General features: G+C 37.6%; 1 protein-coding gene across 4 annotated transcripts in view; it reads left to right on the top strand.

Moving 5' to 3' along the window:
• The window catches only part of PEX5L (peroxisomal biogenesis factor 5 like), a 149701-nt gene that overhangs the window by 110161 nt on the left and 15422 nt on the right, over positions 1-24118 (top strand). For 3 of the 4 annotated variants that reach the window (XM_080410057.1, XM_080410056.1, XM_080410058.1), the window contains 5 exons: positions 12867-12978; positions 14827-15036; positions 16152-16275; positions 17440-17536; positions 23687-23782. In XM_080410057.1, the coding sequence (XP_080266183.1) occupies positions 12867-12978; positions 14827-15036; positions 16152-16275; positions 17440-17536; positions 23687-23782 (639 nt within the window). The remainder of the gene's footprint in view (positions 1-12866; positions 12979-14826; positions 15037-16151; positions 16276-17439; positions 17537-23686; positions 23783-24118) is intronic. The other variant, XM_080410059.1, reaches the window with a different exon arrangement.

Here is a 24118-nt window from a genome sequence, read left to right as displayed (position 1 = left end):
GCTGCTCACAGGGTGAACCGCATAACTTCCAAGCTGGCTGCAAATTTCTCAAGCCAGATTAAATTGAGTCAAGAGAATAAGGCCTGGTCTTTCCAAAGTTCTCACCACCACCAGACCCACTACAGGCACATGTGTATTTTAGGAAGTAGCTGTTTACCTTAGGTATCCGTATTGCTCCACCCCTAAAACTAAGCAAGAAACCAGCAAGTAACTTACAAGGATCAAGCCCAAATAGTATAGTATTGGCTTTTCTAATTTTTTTTTTAAAGATAATAAAAAAAGAAAAAAGGGAAATCTCACATTTCCAAAATCCTTGATGAATGGAGGATTAATCATGTCTGACTATAGAAGCAGGAATCATAGGTGGAACCTGATACACAAAGAAAAGACTCCAAATCCTTGTTTTAAGATAAATAGATAGAGATAATGTATGAAGACCCCTGAACTAATATTTTAAAAGGTGTCTCTTTGCTCTTTTCCTCTGGACAAAGTTAAAAACACATCCAACACAGAAGTCGGATAGATATTCACATTTTATTTTATGCTCCTAGCACAGACCTGCTTGTAAAATATGATACTTATTTGTCATAATAATTACTGTGAATTAAATTTTAATGAAGTTTCCAATTCACAGATTATTTTGTATCATCAGGGTTTATTTGATATCATCAGATCTGGAGGCAAAACTTCAACTAACAAACCAAAAAAAGCACTGCAGACTCCAGTGGGGCTATGCCAATATATGGTAACTAGGAATCTTGACCATCATTCCAGCAGTAATGAGAACAGTACAATCAGCAGAGGTGTATTCTAGGTAACTGAATTGGCCTCTCAGTATCTACTTTGTGTGATTGTCTTAATTACTTTCAATGAAAAGTCACTTCATTGGTATGAGAAAGCATTCAGCAGCTGTCAAATTTAATACTTCAGGTATCAACAGAGTAAGCTTTCAGTACTAATGGGATTTTGTAGAACATAACTCTATGCCATGTTGTTGTCTCCTTTTATCTCTCTAAAAATAATTCAGAGGAGACTGGAATAAAGGAAAAAGCTATTTTTTAATATGAATAGAACCTAGAAAAAGAGAAAGAAAATTTGATGAGGATTCAAAGATTAACTGGAAGTTAAGCTCTGAATCAAAGTACTTCTAACTGAAGCAGAGAAATAAATGAGAAAAACTGTGCAAAAAAGTTTGAATTCAATTCCAAAACAATTTTTTTGTTTAACCTCTTCACAGCTTCTCTGCATTTGTCAGGAGAAAAAAAAAGCTCATTTCAGACTTATTTTCTAATGAGAAATTTGAACCTGAATATCCCCTGCAATGATAGCTTAATTCTACAGTCAGCTATGAAATTCTCAATTTGCTGCAGGTCAGTGAACTTCAAAGGATCTGATTCAATAAGGTTCTTCGATCCACACTTATACTTTAAAATATGATTAACTGCTTTATCAAGAAGTAAAAAGCACATGCTTGAACGCCTTGCCAGCCTGATTTTAAACAAACAAATCTCAGTGTCACAAGAGTTACTTGTCCCAGATTCATCACACCTAATTTAGATTCTTCATTAGAGTACATAAATTAGAAAGCTAGTGATAGTAGCACCCCTATAAAGATAATAGAAAGAAAGACCACCTGCAGGAGATGATTCATATCCAAGACGATCCTGTGGCAAATATACTTTGTTTTTATGTAGAAAAGAAATGGGAGTCCATGAAAAATTCACTATTAGGAAAAAGAAGTGCAAAGCTTATATTGAAAGCTATTCCCACTTCTGACTGTAACTGAAAAGTATGGGAGCTGCCTACTTAGAATTTACACGAACTACACAGACATTGCTCGGAGTAAAGTTTTAATACTGACTGCTTACAATTTACAAAGTTAACCTACAGAACAGTTCGGTTTTAGAATTTGAACCAGAAAGTGGAAATTTTACAAGTTGAAATTACATTATAAGAAACGTGGAGATTCATCCTATCCCATAAAAATGCAAGCTACAACACACAAGTCATAATAATAAAAAAAAAAAAGATCTATTTCATGACTACACCCCAATTGACTCCACCAGATGCTTAAGATTTTTTTAATAGTCTTGTGATGAGGTATTAGTGAGTATTCAGAGTAGGAGCAAAAAAATTTTTTTTTAATGAGCTTCATTTACATGCTATTAGTTGATCCAAGCACATTTAGATTTACTCAAGGGCTTATGAGTAAAATACTCAAACATTTCCACTGCCTGAATGCCACTGTTTTAGTGTTTGGGTTTTATTCATTTGTTTCTGTTTTTTCCTTGGTCAGTTGGGCTTTTTGCTTTGTTCCGGGGTTTTGTGGGGTTTTGTTCTTTTTTAAACCTTGATAGCAGATCTTTCAACTGCTTCAGTTTTTTAAAGGAAACAGAGTAAAGATAGCTAATACTCAGCTCCCAATGTTGTTAGTAGATTTTCTGGTTGTGTATCAAGGACTTACTACATGAATTTGATTGCATAATCACCATTTCCACATAGAAGTTAACAGTCCCATTTGAATCTATCATGTTCATTCTAAGCTTCTTAGCATTAGACTTGCCTTGACTTACAGCCCACTCCGCAAATGTTTACTAAATAACATTATAACAGAATAGTGGAAAGTTTAAGAGAGCGTAATTAGCTTCTGCTCTCTTTTACACCAATCTAAATCAAAATTAACTTAATTTTAACTAACTGATGTATATTAACTTAAAAAAAGGCAAAAATCATGCCCATTGTAGATAGTGACAATAGTTAAGTTTGGGCTACACTAATTCACTGCACATTCCTATCTGTCCTCTGAGAACAGTGGCAGTTTCCTCACTGATGTTAGGAAGACTAGACCGCAGATCACATTTTTTATATTATTTTTAAAGCATTTGTGATAAATTCATTAGCATATTTTCCATACACCTCAAATCTGTCTCCTTTTATTGACTATAAAAGTTTTGAGCAGTTTAGTGGGAGACACTTCTTAAGTCCTACTGATAACTCTTTTTCATCTTTTATTAAAACAGAACAAAAAGAAACCACAAAATGTATAAATGTATTCTTAGCAGTACAAATATTAATTGGTTCTTTACCATTAAGTTAAATATTGCTCAATACTATTATTGGCTGTAGGGCAGTATGCCTTATTTCAGCAGAAATATTCTCATGAGTATAATAAAGTTGCCTTGACAATATGCTTAAAAGTCATAAATTGGCTGCTTGCCTGAAGTTATACAGATTTCTGTCACAAATTAAATACTTTCTTAAAAAAAAATAACAGTTTTAATTTGAAATTAGCATGGGAATTGATGGTGTAATTTTTTCATAAAATTAAAAATTAACTATACATTTTCATACATTTTAAAATGCCTTACTATTCCAAAAGCACAGAAAGATTCGGGCAAACTTTTTTTAAAATAATACACCAGTTTAACCCTGAGGTTTTATATGAATTATTAATATGAATTAATTTTCAGAAATTTGTTGGGTTTTCATTCATGAATACTTTAAGTAAAAATATACTATCCTGTTAAGGGACTGCAAGCCATGTACTACAGTTCTATATTCAGTGAACTCTCTGTACAGCGCAACTGTTCTACTGAAATCCAAGTTCAAAGAACAACCAACCTTCAAGTTTCAAGCCCTTCCATCTGCAAGAAATGTTTCAAAGCAACTACACATGCCATGACAGATCCCTACAGAGAAAGACTGTATAACTTGACAAGAAATTGTGATTTGATTCCTATGACTGTCACAGTAATACATCCAAAACTACAACCTTATTCAAGATACACTAAGGAACTCTGTTTTAAAAGAAAAATCCACAGAAAGGAAAAAAAAGATCTGTGTGATTTCAAAGTAATTACAACCAATATACAAAGATAAGTAAAAGATAAATTTTGTTGCATGGGAAATGAACAAAGAGCATTTTCAACACAGTTGAAGATCAACAGGAATGGCATAAGCTTTACAAAAGCTAAATTCTGTGAGAAGTCATGATATATTTGATAAAGTTCATTCTCTCATCTTCATCTTTACAGTCTTTATGCTGCTAAAGCATGAAGATTTGGTCTTTAAAAAAAAAGCAGCAGTTGTACATCTTCCACCTGAACTGACATCTGATTTTATACCACACTCAGAATGGTGCATGAAGCTATATACAATCTACTACTGCTGAAACTCTTGAATTTATCTATGGATCACTGGTGGTTCACAAAGAATTTGTACATGCAATTCAGTTCTGTATGCTGTTAGTCTACTTCCAGCTAATGAAAAACATGAAATAGTAGTATTTTGTAAGCAATCATCATAGTCGTGCCCAGAGATGCTGCAAGACTACAAATATAATACCTGCAATGTGAGTGAAACAGCACCCCTCTAGTTGCTGTCCTCTGCATCTTATTTAAAAGCATTTGAGAACTGTGGCTCTCAAAGTCAGACTTCCTCTTCAGCTGGAGTTGCCACAGAAGAAGTAAATTCAATGAATGATACAGAAACCAAAATCTAGCATCATAAATTACCGTTTGTTCCCTGTAGACACTATCATGACACTTGTGCCTCCTTCTACAATGTAGGTTTCTTCAGGGCTTTCTCAACAGGTAACTAAGATTCTGTAGCATTCCTGTTCGACAAGACTACTTCAACCTGCATTTACTCAGCTTACATATTAAATTTTTTAATCCCTCAATTAACCAGCAGACCATTTTAGGAGTACAGACTAGGTACTTCCATAAACTAACATTACAGAATTAATTCCTTTAAAGGAACATTCTTTAACTTAGTGACCATATTACTTCAAGGATCTCTAAGCATCTATGATGAGTTAATTTTGTCTTGATTACCATTGCAGTTCTCCAGTTTGGACAATGGTATGGGGAAGAGGAGAGGCTAGAACTCAAATTGCAGGGCAACACCACAAAGACAACACACAGCCAAGTAAGGGAAAATAAATAAAATCTTCCAACACCCAGGAAAGCAAGGGACTTGTTTTAGTAAACAGCTTCTTTTACTTTAAAAGTGCATAGAGCATGCAGATTTACAGTAAATCACATTTTTATACGAGTAGCAAAGGCCAAACTGTAAGTCACAGTCAAAATATGACAAGTGTAAATGTCCTCCCCTTTCCCCATAATCCAGCAAGACAGTTAAGTGCATGCTTAACCTTGCGTTCTGCAGAACACGCTTAAGTGCCTTGCTGGAGTGTGGCCAAAACACAAGAACCAGATACAACTCTCATGTTTAATTTCCTTTAGCCAGACCAAGAGGAACAGAGATGGTAAACTGTGAGATATTTAGTTTTACTTTGCAACAATACACCATAACTCACGTAGGTCATCACTTACAAACGCAGGTAGGATGCCACTGTGATACAGCGGTCACAGCAAGTTATCATCAAGCAATGCAACTGCTGCTTATGAAGATGCCACATAAACGTGTTACCATTTACTGATTTAGGCATGAAGCATAGGTTTTAAACAACACAGCTGGCCTGTGATTTTAAATATCCAATACAGTGTCTATAGTAATCCTCCCACAGCTCCCCTGACTTCACACAAACCCTATGACAGTTGTTTGCATTAAGCCCCAGTGGGTGACTTGGCTTGTGTGATTTCAGGTAAGACAGTGACTCTGATCCACAGGCCACTCCACACACTTCCTACTACTTGGCAACAGAGTACCAGTCACCACCTGCTCAGCAAGACTAGTCTTCAGAGAGGCAGCAACACCAAAGTGCTCCTCACAGGAGGGTGAAATCAGTTTGTCTCAGTTTTAGAGCTTCCTGCAATTCACATTAGGTGAAAGTCAGTTATACTGTGTGCTGTGTGAATTGATTCTCTGCTCTTGTGAAAACCAAATATTTGGCTGGCTTGTCAGTTTTGTTGGGACATAAATTCACACCAGAATGACAGAGAAAAAAATTAGTACCACCTGGTACAAGGCAGATGCAAAAAGTCAAGCAGTGATCACACTACACAATAGTAAGTAAAGTGTGAGATGATAACTTGGGTTGTGAAATATTTATAAACATGCTAGAACAGTGGGTGAAGAAAAACATAACTCATGCAATTTGAACTTCTAGCACCAGCCCCAGACTAGTGATTTTGTCAGGAGTTCCCTCTCCAAACCTCCCTCAGCAAGCAGAAAAGGTCTTCCAGTTCTTATCCTGCTAAGATAGTGATCTGCAGACAACTGTCAGGTCAGTACTTCCAGTTACGCTCTAGAGAACAATAACCTCAATTTCTACTTGTGGTTCCCACTTATCAGTTTTTAGAAATAGATAGCTAGTGGAAATTACTTCACTTGTTTCCGCTAATCCTAGTGAGTGCCATCAAAGATCATGTTGTGCCAGCTGCGTGCAGAGAACCCATTATCAAGAAGCCATTACTATGTAGCATACAAATAATTAGTGATTGAAGTTAGTTGGTGCCTTAGTAGATATGTCTGGTTAAGTTAAAAAAACAGCATAAAACTTACAAACTACTTAAGTTAATCTAACTTTTTCATCTATTTGTCCAGTCTCACTCAAGCAGCAGTGAAGTTTCTCAAAGTTCAAAAACAGAATTTCCCCAATAGAAAATCTGAGTTAAAAGGTTGTTGCTTTCTCCCATGCTCATTACCACACCCTGAGCTTTCTAGGTCAGACCATTTCACTGATGCAGCCAGCAGCCCAACCACACGCGCACCAGCATGCTGAGTGGGCAGTACAGCAAAAGGTGCAAGTGCCCAGGAGATTATTTGTACAGGGGATTACCCATTAGTAGTATGGGACTTCCTAAATTAGTGGCTTGAGTAATTCAGTCAGCCTCTGGTGACAAAATGGGTAGAAACCAATCCAACTAACTTGGATAGCTAATTACATCTACGTTTTAGGTGCCTCTTGAACCAGCCCTTTAGAATACGTTCCATATATAGCCAGTGGGAAAGCTAGGTGCCTTTGACAGTTTCCTGAGGGACAGCCTAAATTAGGTAGCCAGGATCTCCCTCTGGAGTTGCTTTTCTAGGCGTTTATCTCTCCCTATTGAACATGGTGGGAGTTTAGGCACTTAATTTAAGAGAACTAGTTCACTATGTGCTCAAAACATAGGTGCTAATTAGCTGCCTATGCCTGACTGGAACCCCACAATTTAGATTACAAATAATTTATCTTAAAGACTAGCATTGTGTTACGCCCTACTAACATTTGAAAAAAAAACAATCAAAACAGCATGCATCGTGCACTGCAAATGGATCAAGATCAGGAGCACAGTCAAAGGGTATGAAACGGAATGGCAGGACCATACCTTACTGACGGCCTCAGCCCACTCCAGCACTCCAAGAGAGAAAGCCCAGAGCTCTAGGAGGGAAAGCAGACAAAGCAGTTGCAGGCATGAGCAGGATAGGACACACAGGTGAACATTATCAGCTGTAAATGTGACACTGAGTAAAAAGCTGGCCTCCCAGCTCTTCCCCTCAGCACCAGGCCTGCTCCAGCTCCCTTGCCTCAAGGCCAAACAAAGCTGCTCTATGGAAACTTTTCACAACAGAGCCTGTCAACTGCCCACCCCACTTTTTTATTTATTTTGATTTTAAATCAGGCTACTCGCTAAGAATTTCATAACTCTCTTACTGCAACACAAGATGTAGGCTGGGAGCAAAGCAAAACCAAAGCCATAGCAGCTGCTGCATGCATACATACATACATAATGGCGCATTTGTCTCTAGCATAGTAAAACGCCCGCCAGCACCAGCACAAGAGGCCCCTGCGTTGGGCCCTGAGGAAAAGCAGAAAGCTGGTTTTCCAGGGCCACAGAGCTGCCCCCTCAGCAGCAGCTGGGCATGCTGTGCCCCGCGCCAGCTCCCTGGGGCAGGGCCAGGCCTGAGGGGAGGCTCTGGGGCCGAGGCTCCGGGAGGGTTTTACCTTCCCTGCTTTGCCTGTTTTCCCAAGCAGGGAGCTTCAGCGGGGGCAAGGGGAGAAAAATAAGGCCTAGGAGGATTTAGGGGTGACTTCAGGGCAGAGGAAGAGGTGCCAGATGGGCAACTGAGGGAAGCTAAAGCCAGGCTAGGTATCGGCTCAAGAAATCCCCTCACAGCCAGCGCCACCCTTCAGGGGGCCAGTGGCGTGCCTCTTCCACAGCAGCACCTCCACTCCTGCCCCAGCACGCCCAGGCCTGAGCATTTCTGACCCCAAACCAGCACCGTTCATCGGGCTCCCACCTACCCTCTCAAACTTGAGGATCACCCAGCGAGGGAACTGCCATGAGCTGCCACCACCTCCTCCTCCTCACAGCAACCACTGACCAAACTGCAACTGGAGAAAACAAAATTCAGCAGCAAGGGCAGCTGCAGGTAATAAAGTACATCAGCTGAATAAATGCAGACAGCTGGGGATGAGGCAGGTGACAGGGCACAGAAATGGGGACCAGGTGATTCCCCTCAGTGCCCTGGGCTGAGGGGCACTATGGCAGCTGTGGTCTCCAGCACAGCCGCTGCACCTCATCTCACATCTCTGATAAATATTTTTTCCTTTGGCTACATTTAAGCAGTGAGGCTGATATCAGCCATTGGATGGCACTTTTAACTCTTTCAGTATCTCACTCAAAGCACCAACAGGCCTCCACATAATATGCTTTTTGCAACAAAACATTCCAGTAGCAATACTGGGGTAAGAAAAAGCAACTTTTTCTGTTGTGCAGAGCAGAAAACAACAGCAGAAGTCAGTTACAGCACATTAATTTGAATTTAGGAGTATTTTGTACCATGGATGAGTGTCTTCAGCTGTATAAGCAGTAGGGAATATCACCCTCCACAGGTTTTAGATATCCTTCAGTGAAAGGAGTGCATGTGAGCTTTTTCTTTAATTAAAATGAATTTTATAAAGAAAAATTTAGTTCTTAGCACCATTGCAAAAATTTATGGCACTTGCAAGCTAAACTAGTACTCAGAAATCACCAGCTTCACATGCTGAGACTATGCTGCTTGGCACATGTACAGCTGTTGCATGCCCAAGTACGATGCAGCGCTGCCAGCACTTGGCTCCTGCCCCCCAGCCACTTCTTCCAGTGCTGGGTGACGTCGGGTGGCTTTCTTAATTTCCCTTTGCCTCTCTCATCTGCAACACAGAGATAATACTTAGCTCTGTGGAGGTGCCAGGCTTGATTCATGAATGTTTTAAAGCATTCTGTGATTTTCACCCTGAAAGGTGCTTGAGAACCATAAATTATTACTTTAATATAGATAATAGTTTTCATCCTATGAATGTTTTATAGCACTACTCCAAATTCATGCCTGATATAACTCTAATAATTTGAGCAGAGTTAAACTAGGGATAAATTTGGTACAATAAAAGAGACAGCAAAATGAAATTCAAAAGTGTGAGACCGAGGGCTTACCAAGTGGCATTGCATACAGGGTAGAGTCAGAAACCTACCCACTCCACGCTTGCCTACAGTAAAAATATCAGTTCATGGCACTCTTTAACCTGATAAGGTTTGACTAATCATTAAATATCTGCTTCACATAAAATAATATTTTTCTAATATGTTCTATTTCTATACATGTGTAGTTTGTATTTATCGAGAATCAGTAGAATGGATCATGTATTTGCTACCTGTTTTGACCCAGATATTTCGGTTGAAAGCAGATTATTTTTCACAGGAACTGTCCTTTTAATAAGACACTCCTAGAGCTTCCAGTCCTTAGTCATGGGAACACAGGACACTGGATTGGGAGGGACCCTATGGGCCACAGTCCACTTCTCAAAAGCAAACACATTATAAACAGCCATGTAGAAAGCTTGTCAAAAGCCATTTTAAGTAGGTAGGCTTTTTGTCCCCCTACCCTAAAAAGAACACTGTTCATACACTTCACTGCTGTGATAGTTAGAAAGATTCTTTTAATTACCAGACCAGATCGATTCATGGCCAATTTAGATCTCTTTGTTGTCGTGCCAACCTATCTCTATAGCTGAAATAACTTTCCTCCTCCAGTGACATCTAACTACTCTCCTTTTATCTATACATGAAGAATTATTCTATTCTTATGCAACCTTCATTTTGTTAGCCTAAGCAAGTCAAAGTCTTTTAGACTCCCTGTAAAATGTGGGGTTTATTCCTCTGATCATTTGAGTGGCCCATCTCTGATGAATTTAACGTATGTGTTCACAAAGAGAGTCAGAGAAGAGGAACCTACTTCATTTTCCAATTAAATAAAAATGCTTCAAATGCAGCAGAAAGAAGACAAAAGTTAGTAAAAAATTAAATCTTGGTGTTTGCTGGCAAAATTGATGAAGTGGGTATTACCACCAATATTATTTCAGTTTGATGTTAGAATTTTATCAAGGGACTTTGATACACTGCAGGTATCAAACCAATGAAGGCCTGTCGTTGAACACATCTTATATAAACAATATAACAATGAAATTTCTAGGGATGTGATGATCAGCTTTGAATTTGCCAGACATCTGCTACTTCATACTTCAGCTACACCTTGGAGAAATTAAGTTATTTTCTGATTCTAGTCTCCTTCCTCTCCATGACTCTGAATCTTAGCATTATTGCTGGTCTTCCAAGAGCTTATCCTCTTACTCCTACAACAGGTTTGGGCCATAAATTGCATTTCCAGTCTGCCTTCAGATTTTCTGTTCTTCACTGTCTGCAGTGACTGATCTTGGCTGCCTTGGTTCTCATAATCCTTCTTCATTCCCTCCTTCCCCCATTATTTCCTATTAAAGAAAATATCCACAGAGTGTAATAGGAAACCTGATAAGCACCCAAATCTCATGTGACAACATACCCTGTTGATACACTCTCATACATGTAGAAACAGATTATTTCCCATGAAGTTTTACATTTACGGTGATTCCTATAGAACCTCTTCTTTCTTCCCTCCTGTCCCCCTGCAAATGGTGGAGGACTTTTCTTTATGTTGTTAGTATATCACAGAATAGATCATTGAAGATCCAGCTGATCCAGAGGCTTTGGCAATCCTTCTGCTGGACGCTGTGTTCACCCAAATATGCCACTTATTGCAAAAATGCAGTGGCTGTTACTAATGCTAGTTCCTAGAATAGGATGTATAAATGCAAAACGAAAAATATATTTGAGCAATTTTTACTGATATCTGGACTTGATCATAAAGAAACTTTAAAAATATTAAAAATAACTTGGACAAGAATTTACTAGGCATCCACCTTCATTTTTTCACCAATAGAAATGAGTAAAGACTGTCACTAAATCACAAACAGAAAAATAAGGTCCTCTTAAGTCTTAAATATCACTATTAGGTAAAAGTATAGACCCAGGGATACTGTGGGTACTGAAAAGCCACCTTTAATGGAAAGCAAAGGTGTGCAGCTGGTATAAATGCAGCCAATCAAGTGTTAAGATTCGCCACATTAACCAAGTAACTTCTGTGCACTGAATGAGACAGCAACCTGGACAATCAATTCGGAGAGTTAAAAACCCACATGATTAAGTCGCCTGTAAATTCCATCTGCAGTATGGGTTTATCATGTGCAGAGTTAGAGTTCGGAACAGTATCATTGCCAGATTTCTAAATTAAGTGCCCACATTTGCACATTCTGCTACACACAGTTGGGAAGGCAATCACTCATCTGGCCTCCATGTTACTCATGTAAATTGGTATTTTAGTGCAAATGAATAAGTGCACATATTATACAGGCAGTCAGTGTTAGGTGCCAGCTTAAGTGTTTGATCCATCAAAATAACAGATTATTTTATTTCAATAGCTTTGGTATTTTCTTGCAACTTTGTAACACAGAAATCAAGTACTAAACAACAGTGAATCTAAGCTGTTTTGCTTTAATAACTGTAGAGGCAATCCTGCTACTGCAGTACCTAAATGCCTGTAATTAACAAATATAAATTGAGCCTGAGTAAATACCCTTTTTTTGCTAGTTTTAGTCCATATTAGCATCCTAAATTTTAAAATTCAAATATATCTGAGGGAAAATGTTGAAAATTCTATGATAGAAAGAGTGAGAACAGAATGGAGAGGAGAGCAGCAAATGTAAGTAAAGCTGAAAGCTCCAGATGAAAGCAACAGACAGGGGGAAAACATGTTTTCACATTATTAAAGATAAGTGAATGCAGGCTGCACCATCAGACATCCATCCAGCTCAGCCTAGGTCTAGAGATAGATTGCAGAGAGGAGGCTTTTATTTCTGAGACTGTTTTTACTCTTTTTAATCCCTAATACATGAAAAAGCCTGAAATAGATTTCTTTTAGGCAGCAGAAAACCAATGCATTGAAAAAATTACAATTAAAAGGGAAAATTTTTCATAAATTAAAACCGTGTTATGAATCTTCACGGTCAAAACTCATGAAGGAAGTTCATACATTCACCAGGCTCCATCCACTGTCACTCGTATGTCTTTGTATTGCAGAGAAGTGTTTTCTGTCTCAGCAGGTTATTGTTTAATGGGCTAATGCATATTTGCTAGATGAAACGGTATTGTGGAAGTTCTGTGGGGAGGCATGTTACTTATGAAAGAAAGACCACTTCCAAATACTAAAAAAAAGCCCTGCTTAATCTCCTGGTAATAGAGAAGGCCAGCTTCACCCATTGATTTTAAGGACTTACACCAGGCCTTGTATACTTTAGCCCTATAAGCAATAGTATGCAATAATTGCTATGGAAAAATCATCTTGCTGCTTTATTTTTGTGCAGTTTGTAAAACAGGAATATAATTTTTGCCACAAAAGAGTGACTCAAGTATTTTATTTCAAGCCCAGTTATTTGTACCTCTTCTAACTGCGGTATCTTACTCTCTCACAATCAAAAATAAAGTGCATGATATTGTGAGAATATGTTTTATTTCTTTAAATTCTGCATCCCAACAACACTCTGTGACCCTGGGGTTTTTTGTTGCTAGCTGGTGAATGAGCAGCAAGAAAGCAGACCCCTTCTGAGCCCTTCCATTGACGACTTTCTCTGTGAAACTAAACCAGAAGCTGTTGCAAGGCCTGTAACATCAAATACTGCAGGTAAACAAAATTCTTTACTATCCCTCACTAGAGAAAGAGAGAGAGAATTTTAGTTTTATCTTAATTACAATACATTTTTATCAAGTTGTTTCTTGATTTGTTACTCTTTACAGAAAATTATGAGCTGATACTAAATTATAGTTGCCTGATCTATTATAGAACCTTTGTTCATTACATTTGAGGGCAAATCTGCTGTGATCCAGATCACAAATACTCTAGCAGATCTCTGGGACTGAATTAAAGGGAACTTGTTTAAGCTCAAAAGGAAGTACATATCAGTTTGACCAATCTCAATCTTTGTTTTGGCAAAATTTTAACCTATGGAAAAGCCAAGTTTTGTCTGGTTTTACCAAACTCATTCCTACTGTAGAAAGGTTTTCTTTAATAAAACCTTGGGTGGGATGTCAGAGAAAAGGGAAGAGAGATCAAAACAGTTTATTCAGGCTGAATTTGGACTCTTTATTAGTGAAAGGATCTAACACATTTCTTAGCTCCTTTGTGTTGTGATGAGATGGTAGAGAAGATAATAAAGAGTGAATGAAAGCCTTTTGAATTATACTGAATTGTATTTGAAGTATACCGTCCTTTGGAAGTGTTTTTAGAAATTGGCCTCCTCCTATTCGGTATTTGTGCAAAGGTAATCAAAGCAGTTGAGCAGATCAATTGCAATAAAATAAAATCAGCATAGCACTACTATGTTCTATTGCTATCTCATAAAATGACTTAGCTTGTTAGAAGCTATTTAATTAAAATCTATATACATGCAAACTATTAAATGAATAATTGACAGCTGGGTGATTACCCTCACATCTAATTAATGTGTCTAAAGCAAATGCAAGTTCTAATAACAAAAACTGGAACACTGAATTAAATAACAATTGTAAATGATATTTTTTCCTGTTATATATATATATAGTCAGAGATACTACAGGCATGAACAGAAATATTTCAGGTTGTTTAAGAGTGGTGTTTGTTGTAAAAAGGTAAGTATCTGTAGATCCTATATCTCCCTGGAATATCTATCAGATTGTGGGGGAGGGGGGTAATTAGATTTATGTAATAACAAAATACAATATTTTTATTCTATGAAGATTGATGAAATGCAGTGATTTACCAAGAACACAGGTAAAGCACTGCAAGAGATAATTAATACAAACTGATCTGTCAAAATCACCTGCCCTATAAAACAATGATAAAGAAGTTTTTCTGTCTTTTATGTGCTAAAGAATTTTAAATGTTACTTTTTAAGGAACTTCTAAATGAAGAGCTGAGACTGAATATGCCTTTCATACTGATGTAGTCCTTAATAAAAATAGCAGCAGAATTTATAATGATATTCAATATTTATCCCCCAAAAGACAAAGAGCAACAATGGTAGAAACCATTACTAAACACACTATTATTCCTTTATAACCCAAGAAGTCCACTACTACAGCTTTCTCCGTAATGCCATGTGGCGCAACAGTTGTGCCCTAAACAGCTGTTACCAGTACTTGATAAATCGTAAGATTAAACCAAATCTTATCTAAAAGCCTAATTGTACAGGGAACCCCCTCAACATAAGAAAATCTTATGTAAGGCCATAAACTTAAGACCTAAGATGTCTTTAAGATCTTCAGAGGAGAAGCCTTTTATTCAAATCAAGCTTTTTAAAACTGCATCCAGTTTAGCACCTGAAATCCCTAGTCATACTTCAATATGCTGGTTATCATCTTTAGCCAGGAAATATACACCTACTCTAGTCAAATGCCAACACAATAGTAACTTTTTTGTCCAATTAAACCAAATTTTCTAGAAGTGAGCTATTTGAATTAAAATAACATTGAATTCTAACATTTTGTCTCTAAGTATTATCAACAGGTCTGGATCTCTTGGATCTTAGTGAACCTGTCTTACAAACCCAAAACAAAGCAAAGAAATCAGAGAATCCATCAAGAAGTGAAGGCTTAAAAGCTTCAACCCACAGAAAGAAGACAGACAATTCTGACCTTATCAGTGTGGATACTGAGCAGAAAGTCCAGACTGTCAGAGTTGCAGACAAGTCTTCACTAGATTTAGGTAAGAGTGTAGCTATTTTCTCAGTGCTGCATAGCCTTCTTAGCACAAGTTTCTCCTTGCTACTATCAAAAAATAATAAGCAACATCAGAATTTTTGTTGCATCGTATTTTAGCAGAGAGAGTAACCATTGTATCACATTATAAACTACTTGAAGCACTTTAAACTTGAAACACTGTGAACACATTTTGCCTTTGCCATTATACCTATTAAGCTGTCACTAAATGTGCAAATAAAGTTTTGAAAGGATTCTTTCAAAAAAGAATTTAGGCAGGGTGAGTAAAGTGGTAGAAAAATCTATACGGGTATGATGAGAAATTGGTAAAGGACACAAACCAGAGGCAGCCCATACTGGATGTCCTTTTCAGAATGCAGGTGTCAGAAATACACATTGCATTTGTAAATACTGCTGTATCTATCCATACAAAGAAAAAAATCCATTCTTGACAAAAGAACTATATACAGATTGAAAAAAAATCCCAAACACAACTCAATATCCTGCCAAGCATGATCTATAGATAAGCTTTAGAAAAGGTGAATTTAATTTAGTTCCATCCAGACTAAATTACTTGCACTGCAACTGAGAAATTTGCAAGGTAAATGTAATTTGCACCAAGGTAGCAAATTTTCCATTCATCAGTACAGAAATTCTTTTAGAGAACTTCATCTTCAAACAGGAGCTGAACATCTGAGTATTGCAAAGCAAGTCCAGCATATGACTGAATAATATCAGTTGCCTACATAGTAATTTTTAAACGATATTCACTAAAAGAAGTTTTATTTTTACCATTTGCCTACAATTAGGAAATTAAAAATATCCCAAACTATCAAGTAGTTAGCATAATTTCATAAACAGATCTAAATTACATACAAATCACTGATTTTAAATCGAGTTCCACTAACATTCTGACCATGAATGGTAATAGATTTAGAAAAGTGTTGTGAATTCCCAACTATTTTCACAGAATATCAGCCAGAAATATTTCTATATATTGGACCTTAGCTAAACCAGTCTTCGGTGGCACCATTTTCTCTATAACATACATTTAATAGAGGAGATAAAAATTTCTGCAGTAGTTTCTTTAGAAGATTTGTATTTTCTTTTCTTATTTTTCAGTTGATATTCAGACACAGCTAGAGAAATGGGATGATGTCAGTTTTCATGGAGACAGGAGTAGCAAGGTCCACCCTTCTGCAGAGCGAACATCATCATCTAGAGCTCCATCAAAAGAGCTTTTATGGTACAACTTTTTGCTTTCCTTACAAAAATATTTCCAGTCCAGCTTTCCTAAGTCACAGAAATACTCCATAACAAGTCATATTATTGAATCTGTTATGATTACATTAAATGTGTTTAAGCAGACTTTTTGGACAATGTATCATAAGCAAGTGCACTACAAAATGACATTTTGCCAGCAATTTTTAATGTTGTGAAAAGTAGCAGGTGCAATTAATAAATAAAAGTTGGTGAGAATTCTATAGATGCATGCAGTGATCCAAACCCAACTACAAACGTGAGATAAATGACTAGAAAAGGATACGTGGCAGTGATCTGACAGTCAGTGGATATCCCGTGTATCTTGGTTTTGCTACCAAGAGGGCAGAATTTTTGTGTATAACTGGAAGAGGCAAGATAAAACACCCAAGCCAAGTATTACATCTTTCACACAGTCCAACTAAAATTGCAGGGGATGTAAATGAGGGAAGAATTGGACTTTGCCTTTTGGGAACAGTTCATCTATACTAATTCTGCCTTCCTGATACATAAGCAACACTCATTTACTACATTATGCATGACCATAATTAGCATTTTCGTACATTATAAGCAGTTTTCTGACCAAATTATATTATCCTGTATCCTAACCTGCCCTTTATCTGGGTGTTTCATTAACTTAGAGCTTTACACAAGTTTTGCTCGCTTAACTTGATTTTGGTCTTCAGGGTTTCATTTTCTAGGAGAAAGAATATTAGGGTGTTGTAGCACAAAAATGCACATGTGCCATGATGAACCCCTGTAATGTGGTGCTTGATTCTTAGACACTGACTGCAGGTACAGCCTGATATCCTTGCATAACCTCATTTTGCCTGGCTATGAAACAGAAGCCTAGTGGTAGAGGAAAAGCCTTCATTCCATTATACTAGTTTCACACCAGTATATACCCAGGGCTCTACTGGTGAGTCAGGCCTGACGCTGTTCTGTTGTATTAGCTATTGTCTGCATGCGACTGAAAAGCTTAAGGGTGGGAACACTGAGAAGGATCCAGGCACTTTTGACAACTGCAAGTTAAACAATTCAGTTAAAAGAAATAATCAGTATGTTAATCAGTATGTGCTTCTGAACCTGAAAGACACAAGGCAGCACGTCTTAGTGTGCAGTGATGAATATGTAAACGCATTATTTTTAGGTCCACAGAAAACAGATCACAGCCTGAGCTGACTAATGTCAAGAGTGCCTTGGACTCTGATTCAACATCAGAATTAGAACTTGCGCCTGCAACACAGGTAAGAGGACTTGGCAGATTTATTAATAGTTAAAAGACAAGTATGAATTGTCCCACTGGCTGACCGTTCACATAATGGAAGAACTATTTAAGAGATATTTTCAGGATCATCAGTTAAAAGATTCATGCAGATGAATCTTCACACAGCTTCCAAATTATGTTACGAAAATCACTTAACTATGCCAGCATCTCAAACATGCGTTTAATACTGCAGTGAACTGTCACCTTCCTGTACAGAAAGACTTGAAACTACAGTTTATAGCATCATGGGTTTTTCCTTCTTCCAGTTCTGAAATTCAAACTTCTAATGGTTCACTTGGCCTGCAATATATCTGTCCTCAAGGTCTCTTGGTCAACAGAAATCCCCGGAATTGAGAAATGGCTGACAATACAGGAAGGAATCATTAGACCAATGTTCATTAGCAGTTTATCTCCACAGGTGGGAGAGCAGTGTGGTCAAAGGACTTTTTTCTGCTGGAAAAGGAACTCTAATACGGAGGGCTCTGAGCTGAAGGTTGTAGATTTGCCCAGTTCCACTGTCATATTGTATATTGGACAGGACCTTGTGGAAATTATTACTTGAGTTGTATGGTTTTAGATATGTACGTATGCATAATATGTACAAGCATACATTTCTATATGCATTCACGTAGATCAGGTTGCTTATACATCATCTTTCCTGCTTCTTATTTTTTAACTGAATGACTGCAAGTTCAGCCAATGCTACTGGCAGGGGGAAGAGAGAGTTGACTGGTGGATTAACTTTTAGTTGAAAATAATTTTCTCCTCTTCCACAGCTATTTTTAGGCCTGGACTTCAAAAGCTTTCTGTCAGATGGAAAATCTGGACATTAATAGAAAATAATAGCCTCATTTGAAAATGGAAAAATGGAGATACTACAATGCCAAAAGTATTTCCTGAGACTCTGCACTGGTTTTTGCAGAAATAGAACTGTTATCAGGACCCATTCCTGTGCTTTGGTTAGGAGAAAAGTCTCCTTTACTTCCCTGCATTACAAACAGGATTTTTTTCCACTTTGGAAAGCCTAATACTAGTTGTAATGCATGATACCTTCTCTTTCTGTGCAATATATTTACACATCTTAGTAATGGAAAAGATCTGTTGCATAATATCATCCACTTGAGATGGGCAGTGTGTTTTCACATGCTTCATCCATCTTATCTTTAAGTACACCTAACCTCTTTTTAGGAGGCTGTTCCTCAGCCTAATAGATCTAAATGCCAGCAAGTTTGTGCTTAACCAAGATGTGCATAAATCAAGTGACTGTCACAGAATGTAAGTGCTGTGGCTTTCTGTAAAAGCAGTTACAAATTTAGTATATAACTTCTTTACTTTATATGGTCTATTTCCTGTTTATCTTCCACTAGAATAACTGCAGAAGCAAAAATCCTCAGCTGTAATTCAGTATAAACTCAGTCAGTGGAGGCTCCATACTATTGTGTAAAATGACCAGTATTTCAAAATAAAAATGAAGTGTGAAGTTGAACAAGTTGAAAAAGAAGCAGAATATAAAATTCTTACCTGTTGCTCTGGTATATTTCATATCTTGTTTTGTTTTCTTTTATCATAAACTGCTTTTTTTTTCAAACTTGTGATCTATTCAAGTCATGAAATGTTGTTAAACCGGTAATTAGTGCAGAGAAATTACCTGAAGTGAGATTGCGTTCTTGTTCTCTGTAGTTTACTTAGAAATTTGGTATTTTCATTCACTTGCTTAGAAATTTGGTATTTTCATTCACTGCCTGCTTCACCCCACTTATACATGGACTGTCAAAGTTGTCAGTTCCCAACAAACAGGCTCATCTGTCTTGACAGAGTTCTTAATCTGCATGTAAAAGAAATCACGTTAGAGCTTTTATCAAACCATATGTTTTCCATACTTTGTCCTCTATAGATCTTGTCTGTCTCATTTAAGGGTAACCTTTGCATATGCAATGGATTCTGCCATACCCTACAGATTTAATCCTGTCGAAATCACTGCAGTTTTCCATCAGCACTTTCTCAGATAATCACCTTCATCACTCATCTTTGACATGTTAGATTTAGTTCCTCAAAGTGAAATGCTAAGGAACTAGGTCATATTTTCATTAAAATTATGCAATCTTCTTAACAAAATCCTGTGTTTACCAGCACTTATGCCAATACAAAATCACAAAGGCAAGCTTTGAATTAATGAGGAAGAAATGTGTTTGAAGGCTGGAACGGGTAATAGCAAGGTGGCTGCCACTGAATGTGGCTGTCTTGCTTCTCAGTGTTATACTCACATCATACGTTACCTATTATGAACTCTTAAACTGCATTGGCCCAAAGTATCTTTGTTCTTCCTTTTATCTACCATTTGGGAAAGTTCCTTGTTACACTTTTATTAGTACTGAGATATCCTACAGTGTTTGGGGTTTTTTGAAGGTTTATTTTTTCCCTTATAATTACAAACTGCAGAGAGAGATATGTTCAGTTATGTATGCATAAAATGTTCTCATGTTTTAACTCTCTAAATACCTCCCTGGGCATTTTAGATATTTTATTGCCCACCCAGAATGCATACACAAAACCGCTGACATGCTAAACAACCGTATCCAACTCTTTTATGTCAGCACTCTTAGACAAAGACATAACAAAAGCCTGTAAACCTTAGAAATCTGCAGTTTGCAGCAACAATATTTAGAATGCAAAATCTATTCCTCACTTCTCCCAAATACCTACAGTAAGACTAATGGCCCCAGCTCTCCTTGAATGTGCCAGTTACTCTAATGAAATGAAGAGTTACAAGGGACAGATTTAGCTCATTACTTGAAGACCTGCTCAAAAGTTAAGACTACAATTTAAGCCTTTCACCAACAGTTAAGGTCCAACAGCACATAAGCAGACTACAAGCACAGGAAAGTGTGTGCAAATGCATTGGAATGGAAGATTTTGTCCCTGAAGACAGCAGCCAGTGATCAGCTACAGCACCTCCATTGTAGAGTGGTGAGCATATCAAACCACAGTGTGTGCAGAGTGTCCATGCCTCAGACGAACCCATTCCACCCTGACCCATACCCCACTTTGGGCTCCCCTTATGGGAGACACCCCGTCACCAGCTGCAGGTGTGAAGTTCTCCCGTGCTGGCACTCCATGCCCATCCCCTCTCTTCCTGCACTAGCGAAAGGCAGCGTGTTTGTTACATGTGGGGTCTTTCATTCCTGGGTATCACAACTCAGAACATGACTCTGCATTGTCTATATGCAAATGCAGCTTGTGTGGGTTCTGTTAATTACTTTTTGACTTCCAGCTGTGCATTTAATGGAGGAGAAAGTACATTTCTGCAGGGATTATGTGCAGACAATGAGTATACTCGGACATGGGGCAGAGGAGGGGACTTCTGTGCTCCTTGTCCTCTTCCTCCTCGCCTCTGTACTGCTCCAGCAAGCTCGCTTTCCCTTTCTGCAGCACTACTCAGCCTGAACATCATTATTTACAGTATTGTCCTTGACCTAAGGAAATTGCAGTCACTGGAAACAAAAGATTAAAAAGTGGAAGTAATCAAAGAGTTTGCAAGAGCCAACTCGTAAATAATGAAAAGGCTAGGAACACAATTAATGTCTATCAACAGAGTTTTGTGTCAAGAAAACCAACTTTAATTCTTTGATCAGATTACAGGTCAGGTTGATAAATGTTGCTGTGTGATATTCTGCAAGATGTTTGAATTAACATACCATGTTCTGATTTTTAAATTAGCACCATACAATATGAATAAAGCAGCTGTTAAAACAGATTAAAACTGGCTAACCTAAGATGTCAAGAACATTAATTATTTACTAGGAATTGTAATCACATAGGAGTTCTTCTCTGATTCCAAAAAGAAACCATGATCTTCAGTATTATTGATCTGAAAAAAAATATGCAAGCATTCCTGATAAAATTTGTGTATGATGCAACAGTGGAATGCAAAAAAATGTGAATAAGGCAGTCACGAAAGTGAGCTAGTGACCAAGACATCTGTATAAATATATGTTCCAACATAGTCACTAGAAAAATGATACATTTCAGTCAGAACAAGGCCGCAGGCTCTAATTACAACACTATGCTGGAAGGCCATTTGAAAAGAATCCGTGGCTCAGAGTGTACGAGGATATCAACATGAGTGCTCCCTGTGCAGTACTGTGGCAAGAGGAGCGTGTAGAAGCAGACATAATTAGTGGGAGATAGGAGATCGCCTGATTGCTGTATAGAGAAATGGCAAGACAGATACTGGAATATAGAGTTCACTTTTGTTGTTTGTATGGCTATGAAAAAATAAAGCTATAAAAAAGCAAAGAGGGAGAGTCAAAGAGAGACACAAAAAAGGTTGAAATCTGAATAAAATGCCTCATAATGAGAAAATTTAAGATCTCAGTCTCTTTACATCATTTAAAAGACAATTAAAATCTGATTGAAGTCATCAGTATCCACAGAGAAAATAAGGGGTACTAAAAAGTGCTTTAAACTACTGGAAAGAGAATAAGAAATGATAGTTGGAAACCAAAATGAAAATTAATAAGAGAAATAAGAACGACAATTAAACAATTCTGCAAACAAAGTGATAAGATTAAGGTCTCTTGATAACTTCAAATTAAACCCAAGCACCTTCCTCAAAGACATGTATTCCAGACAACATCAATTTCTTCTCTGTGGAATGTCAGTTTCATCCTGTGCACGTTGAGTGACAAATACCATCATGTGATGTATAGACAGACAATTTGAACCAGTTATCTATTCTGCCCTAAATTCTATTAATCAGTAAAATAACTGGTTTGTGTATAGGACTGGGTTTTGGAATGTTTTCAATAACAACCTGAAATCTCTTCCTGGCCTTACGGAAGAAAAAAATATTTACCAAACAACATGGCCCAGAGGTAGAAGACGTGAAAGCAGAAACAACGATGCTCAGTGTAGACCTTCCCTCATGCTCTGTGCTTCCTGTCACTTGTAACAACGTTCAGAAGCCAACGAAGAAGAACGCACAGTGCCCCTCCCCCCCACACTCCCACGTGTTGAATCATTCTTTTCTAAACCTAAGTGTATCATCAACCCAATATACATTTCTTTCTTCAATCTCTACCAGAAAGACCAAAAACTCAGGGACAAAACAGAAACTTTAGGGCTAGGTTGACAAATGAATGTCATCTTTTTAGGTAAAAACCCACATGTGTACACACACAGACATACCTGTTTGACCATGCATTGCACATTTACCCATACGAAAACTCAGGAATGTGTTGGTTGTTTCACCCCAGCGGTGCACATTCCAACACTTGCAGACAGAGCCCAATGAGTCTGAGCAAAATTAGTCTTTTAGCAATGTGGCTCGCTGAAATTGAATATTACAAGTACAGTCATCAGAAATGTAATCACGTAATTAATGCAGTTGGGACCATGGTCAGACAAGTGGCTAATGAGTTTAAGCTTTGACAAACATGAGGGAAGAGATTAGCGGTCAGAGCTCTGTTTAGCGAGATTAGGGCACTTTGTGCTTTTCTGTGCCATCATTGAAAACTATTTGGTTTTGTACAATGCCTTTTGTGGGAAAAGAAAAAAATAATAATAAAAGAACAGGGAGAAACTTGTTCTGTAATTCCAATGGGATTGACTGATAGTAAGATACAGAAGAGAGAAATGCTGATTGTCAAAAGGATTTGTCCTTCCAGTGAAATCCATAGCAAACCTGGCTCTTCAACGTGAACCCAAACAGAACCTGAAAGAAAACTACAAAATGTCCAGGGAAAATGAGAAGTTTTCTTCCTGGAGCACAGTGAGTGGAATATGTTGCCACAGTCATAATACAGTAGAAGGAACAATTAAGGTGAAAGTCTTATACAAAACAGTCAGCTCTTCCCTTTGTAGACCAAGTCTTGCGTTGTCTTTCCTAGAATATCTCTTTATCTTTCACACATCTTGAGTGAAAAGAAAAGTTCAAAGAGATAAATTACTCTGTTTCCCATGAGGAATGATCTCTGCTACACTGTAAGAGAATTATGAGGAATTCATGCTGGAACACAACTAGTTTTGCCCAAGAAAAAACCCACTTTGGGCTCTAGGCAATTAAGGAAATAACTCAGAAATGTGGCAGAGAGTATATCATCCCTTTCTGATTTATTCTTTTATTTTTTAGGCACGATCAACTAAGGAGCAGCGTTGGGGAGGGCCTCTTCTCTCTAGAAATCACTCCTTGGAGGAGGAATTTGAAAGAGCAAAGGCAGCTGTTGAGGTATTGCTTCATTTACTGTTTTCATTTTCAGTTCATGTTCTACAGTTTTCTTATTCATCTTGCAGCACACATATAGGAGAAAGTCAAAACTGAATTATTCAAAGCAGATAAAAGATATTTTTCCTGGAGTTACCCACATAAGAGAGTAGTTTCTCTCTTAAAAAAAACAAATAATAACCTTAGCTATAAATGAAGATTAGACAGAACCAACTTTTCAAGCTTGATTTTTATTGCTATAGCAAGTGGGTCAAGAAAAAATCCCCATAAATGTGAGAACTTCCAAAGTTAAAGTGTGAGAGTGAAAGATATTTTTCCCCAGCAACTGAATGTGTGCAA

This window comes from Falco punctatus (assembly GCF_963210335.1).
Source record: "Falco punctatus genome assembly, chromosome: 13".
NCBI lineage: Eukaryota > Metazoa > Chordata > Aves > Falconiformes > Falconidae > Falco > Falco punctatus.
The sequence above is the reverse complement of the archived record's forward strand: the minus strand, read 5'-3'. Positions and strand labels throughout refer to the sequence as shown.